Raw genomic sequence first — 9743 nt, 5'->3', positions numbered from 1 at the left:
TCTGCACCTGAGCAAAACCCAGCAACCTCACCTTTTATTCAAGGTTCAGCTGAGCTGGGGACCCATTTTTTGTAGTCAGAATTTGTTAATTAATTCCACTATTGGAGCTTGGTTGCACTCAGCCCTTGTTGCTAGTCAAGTCCCTTTCCTTTCCTCTCTGGGAAGCAGCCTGTGGGGGAGGGGTGCTGCCTCCGGGGCTTGGGGAATTTACGGTTCTGGGTGGGCTCGCAGCCAGTCCAGCTCATCCAGAATGGGGTACACTATGTGCCCAGTCATTGATGTGGCCCCAGGAGCTGTTCTGTTTTGTTTCTGGTTATTTAGTAGTTGTTCTGGAGGCTGAACTAAAACGCGCACATTGCTAAGCTGCCATGTTGGCCCGGAAGTCCAGCCATGGCTTTTAGTATTTCTTGTAGGGCTGTCTCTTATTGAGAAATTCTGTCAGGATTTGTTTGTCTGTGAAAAATTTAATTTCTCCCAGCAGTTGTTCTGTACTGTTCCTGGCTATTTAGTAGCTGCTCAGGAGGATGAACTAAATCCCACTTCTCACTAAGCTGTCATCTTGGCTCTAAACCCCAAAATGGTCTCTTGACCCCTCAAAACAATTCTCCAATCTTTCAAAGGGACTCAATCTTACGTATGTTGATTATCTTATAGAACTATTAAAACTCCAGTAGTTAGGCCATTCATGTAGTGTACATTGGGCAATTTTCCATTTTATTTTAGAATAAAATAAAATACTTCTTTGGATTGACCTATCAGATAGGTCTGGATTGACCTATCAAAATATTGGTAAGAAAGAAACATGTTTTGAAGCAGCAGGTCCAGGTCATTTTGTATTTAGAATTTTGTTATGTTCAATAAATCTGGTTGGAGTTAAAAAAAAAAATCATGTGGATGTTCTGGTCATCCTACAATCCCACAGGTGTAGGCCTTATTGAAAGAATGAGTGGTTTGTTAAAGAAATAGCTAAAAGATGTTGTGGTAGTTAGGTTCAGATGTCAACTTGGCCAGGTGAACGTGCCTAGTTTTGTTGCTGTGGACATGAGTCAATGGTACATGAACCTCATCTGTTGCTCAATACATCTGCAGTTGGCTAAGAGGCATGCCTGCTGTAATGAATGAATATTTGATTTAATTGGGTGGTGCTTAAATGAGAGAGCTCAACGTAGCACAGTCCAAGCAGCTCAGCATACCTCATCTCAGCACTTGCAGCTCAGCCCAAACCTTTGGAGATGCAGAAAGGAATCACCCCGTGGAAAGATGTTGGAACCCAGAGTCCTGGAGAGAAGGCCAACAGAGATCACCTTGTGCCTTCCCCCATAAAAAAGAACCTCAGTCGAACGTTAGCTGCCTTTCCTCTGAAGAATTAAAATAAATCCCCTTTTATTAAAAGCGAATCCATCTCTGGTGTGTTGCATTCTAGCAGCTATCAAACTAGAACAGATGGCAAGAGGTTCTTGCAACAGTGGACTAAAAAACTATCAGACCTTAATTCCCTTGAACGCAATGCCTATGCTTCGGCCCCAGCTCCTAATGAAGTGGTAATGGCAGGACCGATACAGGCTCTGAGAACATAAATTGAAGTGCCACCTGCTTTACTGCCTAAAACAGGGAAAAAAATTTGTTTTTGCCTATGTCTCAGACCAAACAAACGGGGGGAAATGAGGTCGCTTAGCCTTAGTTCTAGTTTATGCAACCATGTTGGTTAGGAATCTTAAAACACGTGGGGAAAAGGAGTCACCCAAAATATTGTAATATCACCAATCCAGGGGCTATTTTCATGGGAACCTTATGTATAACTATGTGGACCCTTTTTATGCCTAGGTCAATGATTGATATCACAGCAGAGGCCTCAAAATTCTCAAAGGGAAAATATCTGGTATTTTAAAACATCTCTTTAATGTTCTTTTACCTGGCACCTTGTTGTTAACCTTTGGGATTCTAGCACATATATTGTTATCCATTAACATCTTTCTTTACACCCATAGCATCCCAGCAAATGCCTTCCTAAATGAGCTTCAGTGGTAACTCATTTCCACAATCCAATGCAATGTTGGGTTTACATGGACTTGCCATGTCTAGGCACCAGCCTTCCTCAGACTGTGTCCCTAGTGAATTGTACTGCATGGAATACCTTGCTGGCCTGGTAGAATTCAGCACATTGAAAAATCTGAAAAACAACCTTCTCATTTACAAGACATTGCACATGGGGACAGCCTTATGTCCTGTTACCTTATATAATTCTTCACCCCATACTCCTAAATTAGAAACTTGTTTAACTCCCTTTCTTGGCCATGGCGGTATTTCTTTGGGGGGTTGTTTTCTTGTGTGCGGACTCCTACTATACTGCTGTCTCTTATACTGTTGTGGAATATGAATGCATTATCTGTTCAACGATCAATGTAGTCTGCTGCGTGGGGGTGGATTGTAGGAATCCCAGCGCTCAGGATTCCCTTCCATACTGAGAGCAGGTCATTTCACTAACTGCCTAATTGACTGGGACAGACTTTAAAGGTCAACAAATCTCCTGGTGGTGGTAGTAGTGGAAGAATGTACAGATGAATCATAAACAAAACATTGAAACTCCCCTCTCTTGATCACTGCTGTTAACAAACCCCCGCATCAGGAAAAACTGCTGAAAGTCCGTTCTCACATCCTTGTCCTAGACTCTTACTACCCCTTGTACTCTCCCCACGCCCTCTGCGAAGGACTAACCATTTTCCACGGTCGGGTGCCGCTAAGGAAGATCTTCTCTTCTTAAGTCCTAATGAAAATTCATGTCCAACTCTCTGCCTAGTATGTTCTCTGGGCTTCTCCAACCCAAGCCCTCCCATAAACCTATTGAACAGCTGTCAAAACGAAGTTCTAGATTAGAAATAAATACCCAAACCCTTTTACAAGTATGTATGACTGAGGAGACGAGAACTGAAAAGTATATAAGGGAAAGAAGAGTAGAGGAAGCAACACACATTGAATACAGTCCACCTAGTCTGAGAAAATTAGAAAAGTTTAGTCCCTCACACTTACGGGGTTGCGGGTTGTGCTGGAAGAAGGTTAAGAGATAAAGTCTGAGGTTTTTTGGACTGAATCACATCTGCCTCTGGTGCTTCTTAAATTGTGAGGCCTTGGGCGAATCTGTACTCCTGGGTATCGATTTCCTCATTCGTAATCACCCCTCGGCATTTTCTAAGAGGATTATGAAATATGCTTCTAATGCTTGGCTTAGCAAACGCCACGCACTCAGGGTTGATTTTTACTCCCCGAATGACACTCGCAGCTTTCACATACATGATCTGAAAGATAGTGAGCATCAGAAGCAAGAAATTTGGCCGCCGTTCAGGGGTTTAGCTGCAGGAACCCAGGACGTCCGGCTGAGGACCACACTCCTCTCCGGGAACCGGACGTGGGCGTCTTAAGGAGTAGACCGAGAGCTGGAAGGCGGGCCAATAGGAAGAGGGATTTCCGCCGGGCGCAGACCCCGGACCGGAAGCGGTGGGCGGAGCGCTCGGACGACCGCCTCCGCCGCCGCACGGACGCGCCACGGGGGGAACTACAAGTCCCAGAAGCCCGCGGGGCAGGCCGACGGGAGGGCGTCGGGGCCAGTACCGGACAGGCCTTGCTGGGCAATACCCAGGTAAATGCCGGCACCGCGTTGAAGGGGAGAGTCACTTGTGGTCCTGCGCCTCGTCCTTGCCTAGATTTGAATTAGTCACCCCTCCCCCCAACCCATCCCAGACTGACAAAAACGACTCCCCCAACCTGGTGTACTTCGGGGTTGCTGGGCCGCCGAATTCCAGCCCTCCCAACCCCTGTCAGTGCCGCCACGACGGGTCTGGGGCGGTGCCCGACGCCTGTGGACGCGGGGGCTGGGCTAGAAAGCGGAGCCTCTCTCTTGGGTTGACGGTACAGGAAGGGTTCTGGTTCGTCTCTGCCCCCGTCGCATTGGCTCTGGGCAAGACCTGGCTGAGGCTCGAGGAAGGGGTGGTCGGGGGAAGGGGCGGTCGGGGGAAGGGGCCTCCTTCCCGGCCGCTCTGCTAGTTGGTGACCTCGCCCCACCTCGCCCTCCGTCGGTTGCTGTCCGGCTGTTCTTAGGCCTCGGGCCCGCTCAGCACCTGCGTCCGCGGTCTTCCCTAATCCGACCACCTGCCCACAGGGTGGCGGGAGGATGCACTCTCGAGGCTAAGTAACTTGCCCGAGGTCCCAGGACGTGAGGTTCGGATGCACAGCGCACTTCCTGAGGGGCAGACTCTTGGGCCCCCGACGTCCAGTCCGGCCTCCTTTGGCCCCGAGCTGATCCGTGCGCCAGCTGTCGGGGGCCCCGCGGGCCGATTGGGCCATCGCCCCCGCACGCTCCTTCCCCCTGGCAGCTTTCCCCCATCCCTCCCCTGCTGGGCGGCGACAGCTGGTGGGACCTCCCGTGACTCCGGGGCGGGGCCGAAGGGTGGGCGCGGACCGGCCCGTCGACCCCGCCGGAATGGGGGGTGTGGCTGCTCCGCCAGGGTCCTCCGGGTGGGAGCGCGGCTCCGCGACCGCCGGCGGCCCGACTGGCCCGGTTCTACTGGAGATGTTCTTCCTCCGGGTGAGTGGTTTTTCTGCCTCTGCGGGAGGACTTCGCGGCCTTGGTCACGCCCCGGGGAGGAGGAGGAAGGATCCGGGCCACCTGGGCCCGTGGGGCCTGGATAGGGCAGGGCAAAGGGGGACCTGGCCAGCCGCTCCGGGCCTCCTCCCTCTGGGGCATGTTGATCCGCGGCTGCGCTCCATGTTCCAGTTTCATGCAGGCTCCTGGGAAAGCTGGTGCTGCTGCTGCCTGATTCCAGCCGACAGACCGTGGGACCAGGGTCAGCGCTGGCGGCTGGAGATGGCAGACTCGACATCTGTGCACCAGACCAGGTTTGAGGCGGCCGTGAAGGTGATCCAGAGTTTGCCGAAAAATGGTATGTGCCCTGGCCCTCGCCGAAAAAGCCTTCAGAGGCCGGAGGCCCCAGGCCCCACTTTACTCGCCCCTTCAACCCTCTTTCCCCTTCGAGTCTTGCTTATTTAACCCACTTTTTCCCTGCGTTTAAAAGAAATGTCATTGAAGGGGAGATGTCGAATGTGAATTAATTCCTGCTCGTCTTTCAAGCCAGTGACGAGGGTACTGTCTGGGTTCTAAGCAGTCTTCTGTTGTCTACGATAAACGGTCTTGTCACTTGGTGACTGCGCATTTGGGTATGCCCCCCCCCCCCCCCAAATATGTGAGTATGGTGCCGCATACTCATCAACTACAATTTAAGCCTTTTGAAACTTTTGCTATGAGGGGAGACTTAAAAGAAAAAAAACAAACAAAAACTACTGTGTTCATTAGTGAACCCATTTCCTTTAATTTAGTAAATATATACATTAACTGTGTCTTTTTTCTGGCTGTTTTCCTAGTGTTCTGTTTTTTTATACTCCTATTGGGCCTTCTTTTCAACTTGGAAAAAGTCACTTGACTTGTCCTCTTGTATTTAATGTGTCATATATATGGCTGCTTTGAAGATTTTTTCTTTTATCTTTGGTTTTCAGCAACTTGATTATTGCAAACCAGTTGTGGTTTTCTTATTTAAACTGTTTGGGGATTGCAACCAGGGGTTGGGAAATTTTCAGCCATTATTCACTTTTTTTTTTTTCCTGCTCTATGATAGTAGAGAGGCTTGGTAGGGAGACTTAGTTTTTGCTTCAAATATTTCTGTATTATTTGAATTATTTTTCACAGTAGACTTTTTTTTTTTTTTTTTTTCTTTTTGGGTGGCCAGGTCCTGAGAATTGAACCCTGGTCTCCAGCATGGCAGACAAGAATTCTGCCACTGGGTCACCATCACACCGCCCTGACATGTATTTTAAAGATGCTTTTATGAACTGCCAAGAGTTGTACCAGAGTTGCAAAACTAACTGAATACAATATGAATGCATTCATACAGCATTTAATACCGTGTCCTTTCTTTTCCTTACTCATCATTTGTCTAAGTAATCCATATTTATTCAACGTGGTTCGTTCAATAAATATTCACTAAGTACAGATTCAAAATATTTTGAAAACAGATATACACAAAATAATATTCCTCTTGTAACTTCAAAACCACTTTCACTTTAACAAAATAGCCACCATAGCATTGAAAGAGAACATATAGAGAATTGAAAAATAAGACAGAATGAACAAAAAGAAAATAAATAACTTAGGAGCTTATTTAGGTATTGAATTTTAAAATGCTTAAGAGGGTTCATAGAAAGGCATGATTCCAAGCGTTTTTTGTGAATAGTAATATAGTATGTTAACCTTTTTCCCCAAACCACACATTTAAAAGTTTTTTTGGAAATTGGAAAAGCTAGACTTTGTATCTCTAGTCTATTATCTTTGTTGGCATTATATATCCCTTATTAAGATACCTAAATGTGGTTTGTATTTACATTGCAGGGTTAATAACCTGCCAAATGGCCCGTTTGGGGCAACATTCAGTATACTATTCTCATTCAGATATTGTTCCAGCGACTGATTTAGTATCAGCTGAAGCAGAAATGTTAATAAGTTATTAACTATTTTTAAAATTATATATTTTTAATTATGTGGTCTGCCCAGAACTGTTTTACAAGCATAAGAGTTTGTCATTTTTTTGTTCCTTGTTGTTGTTTAATCCTTATTTAAGACCTAATAAATCCTGTAATCTATGGTATCTATGTTTGGTATGCTTTTGGCCTTTGGATATTTAAATTCTTAGATAATATCTTAAGTACATAGAGATAATGAAACATATCACGTGTGAGTACCTTGATGATGGGAGCATATTTTATCCAGTGCCTTATAGGTAGGATATATTAAATAAACATTCTTAGTTTTTTGTTTTAATATCTTGTAATGTACATATCATGTACGTAAGCCAATACATTTATATATTTAAAAATATTTTTATTGACAAATCTTTCCACATTTGTAGTTCATAATGGTTTACAATCAATGTCAATAAACTTTTTTTAATGCCAGTAAACTTTTTTTTATTTATTAAAAAAAAATTAACTAACACAACATTTAGAAATCATTCCATTCTACATATGCAATCAGTGATTGTCAGTAAGCTTTTAAACTTTGTTTCACTCACTGAAGGTATGATGTCTTGATATTTTAAATTTAGATTTGTTATTTAAATAGCCTTTTAAACTTTAGTTTCTCTAGTTTTCCTTCTGCTATAGAAGAGGGACTATATCATTTAAACAGAATATCTAATAGATATTCCTAAATGTGCATATATTATGTAGATATTACTGTGATTTTGGGATTAGTCATTCACTCTTGGCCAAACCTGAAATACTAGCTCTCAGCTCAGGTGTGTTGTAATTCCCATAATATTTATCAGCAACTAGTTGTTGATTACTGCATATAATCTGTTTATTAGGCAATCTACAAAGTTTTTAAAATATCCTTGTGGAGTTTTAATTTTTATAATCATTTCTGTTATAAAAGTAATAAACACTTATGTTAAAATTTTAACAACAAAGATAAACAAAAAGGAAAACTAATAATCTGTAGACTATGCAGATATATTGTCCTATAACATTTTTTTTTTTTTTAAGCATGGGCAGGCACTGGAAATTGAACCGGAGTCTCAGGCATGGCAGTCCTATAACATTTTGATGTATGCTCTTATAGCCTACTTTTTCTTTACGCAAATACTTATTTTGCAAAAATGCATCATACCTTATATATTGTTTTTAAACTTTTTTTCCCACTTTATAATAGATCATGAAAATGGTTTCATGCCATTATTTATAGTGTTCTACAATATAATGTCAAGGGCTGTAAAAATGAGTCTCTGTGTATCACAATTATTTGTTTATTATATAACATTTACAGTCCAACTTTTTACCTTATTGAGTGTATTATAATTTGTAGCACTCAACAGTTTTAAATTTTAAACATAAAAGAGTTATAGATATGCTAGAAACATATGAAGACTGATTTTCAAAGAAATTGATATGTCCAAAATTACAGAACTAGGAAATGAAATCTATTTTTTTATATTAGATTAATTCTTTTTTTACCATGTTACATATTTATTGGCTTTAGGTAAAGTTACTTATCCAATGAGAAATTGAGATTTGGCTAAGAGAAGATGAATTTTTTCTTCTTTCTGATACAATTTTATTAACCATAGTATTCATTTAACTTTTTCATTTATGCTAGCAAGTTTTGGTTTGTCTTAAGCTTTGAAATACAAATGCTCTATTTTTGTTGCATAATACAATTATCCTATATATTAATATATTTGTTTTTAAATGACCTTTGCCAGTTACTTTGGTTAAGCTTAAAGCCTATTTGTTCATATACTCTATTTCTTGAACTGTGTTTGACATAATTATTAATGTTTAAAATCTTATAGAGCTTTTCAAAGTCAAAGGAACAAGGCAACCAACAGCCATAAATTTTGTTTCTGTAAGCTAGAAATAAATTGTCTGTACTAATTAGTGAAATATAAAATCACTGTTAATGTACCTAAGCTAATTTATAACATTAGATCTGTATTTAATGTATGTTTCCAATAGGCTCATTCCAGCCAACAAATGAAATGATGCTCAAGTTCTATAGCTTCTATAAACAGGCAACTGAAGGACCATGTAAAATATCAAGACCTGGATTCTGGGATCCTATTGGAAGATATAAATGGTAATTTTATGTAGAGAACTATGAAAGAATGTTCATTTTAGTGACTAAACATCATACGGTTATTATTTATGTGATTGTATGTTATTCCATATATTAAGTGTTCTGTGTACTGGGTATGGTTTTATCTGCCAGGTGCTCTTAACACAATTTCACACAAATAGGAAAATCTTGGGAAAGAGATGACAGCGATAAGAAGATAAGAAACATTTTCAGTTAATTTTTTTTTTTTTTTAAATGCGTAGGCACCGGGAACCAAACCGGGGTCTCCAGCATGGCAGGCGAGAACGCTGCCACTGAGCCACTATTGCCCACCTGGTTGGTTGGTTTTTGTTTTTGTTTGAATGCCAAGAACAGCCTACAAACTTAATTAAACAAGCAACTCTCCTGTCTCTTTCATCTGCCAAGAAAAATAATAACTTTTCCTTGTCAAATGATAATTGTGTGCTTTGAGCTTTTAAGGTAAATTAGGAGCATGCTCACTTAGTCTGCTGAGCTGTTTATCTAAGCCCTCGCTCCTGACTCACTGTATCTGGATAGAAAAATTAATTGACTTTTCATATGCTGAAAAGAATGATAAAACATTGAAAGATATCTCTGCCAATTTTTCAATTTGACATTCTTATATACTACTGAAGACTGTTCGGATGTCTAACAGTCTGAATTGGAAGTGCCATCATCTTGTATGAAGATTTCTTAGTACTGTATTTTCTTGTAAGATCATTATGAATAGTCTTTAGAATAACAGGCTAAATAAAATAGCAGTTGTGTATTATTTAATCTGTTTTGTTTTAAGAAAATTTATTTACTTAAATTTTTATTTACTTTGCCTTTTTCCCTCCAAATTGATGTTTGATGGAATTAAACTGTTCTGGAAAAAAATGTGTGAAAAGAGAGATTATCATGTTAGGCAAAAAATACAGAGGACTAGTCTAGTCTCATTATCTTTTGTTTTGAAGAAACCATTTTCACTTGTATACCATTGTCCGTAGCAGCATTATCCACAATAGCCAAAAGGTGGAAACAATCCTAGTGCCCATCAATAGATGAATGGATAAACAATATGCAGCAT

The 9743-nt window shown here is 41.4% G+C and overlaps 1 protein-coding gene across 6 annotated transcripts in view; it reads left to right on the top strand.

Moving 5' to 3' along the window:
* Positions 1–3518: 3518 nt before the first annotated feature.
* Positions 3519–9743, top strand: part of ACBD5 (acyl-CoA binding domain containing 5) — a 48641-nt gene continuing 42416 nt past the window's right edge. For 2 of the 6 annotated variants that reach the window (XM_077153248.1, XM_077153242.1), the window contains exons 1-4: positions 3579–3634; positions 4500–4579; positions 4769–4934; positions 8554–8674. In XM_077153248.1, the coding sequence (XP_077009363.1) occupies positions 4565–4579; positions 4769–4934; positions 8554–8674 (302 nt within the window). In that variant the 5' untranslated portion in view covers positions 3579–3634; positions 4500–4564. Of the gene's footprint in view, positions 3635–4499; positions 4580–4744; positions 4935–8553; positions 8675–9743 lie in introns of those variants that run through there. The other 4 variants (XM_077153251.1, XM_077153259.1, XM_077153249.1 and 1 more) reach the window with 4 other exon arrangements.

Source organism: Tamandua tetradactyla, chromosome 1, assembly GCF_023851605.1.
Source record: "Tamandua tetradactyla isolate mTamTet1 chromosome 1, mTamTet1.pri, whole genome shotgun sequence".
NCBI lineage: Eukaryota > Metazoa > Chordata > Mammalia > Pilosa > Myrmecophagidae > Tamandua > Tamandua tetradactyla.
Note: the sequence above shows the minus strand (reverse complement) of the source record. Positions and strands in the feature narration are given on the sequence as shown.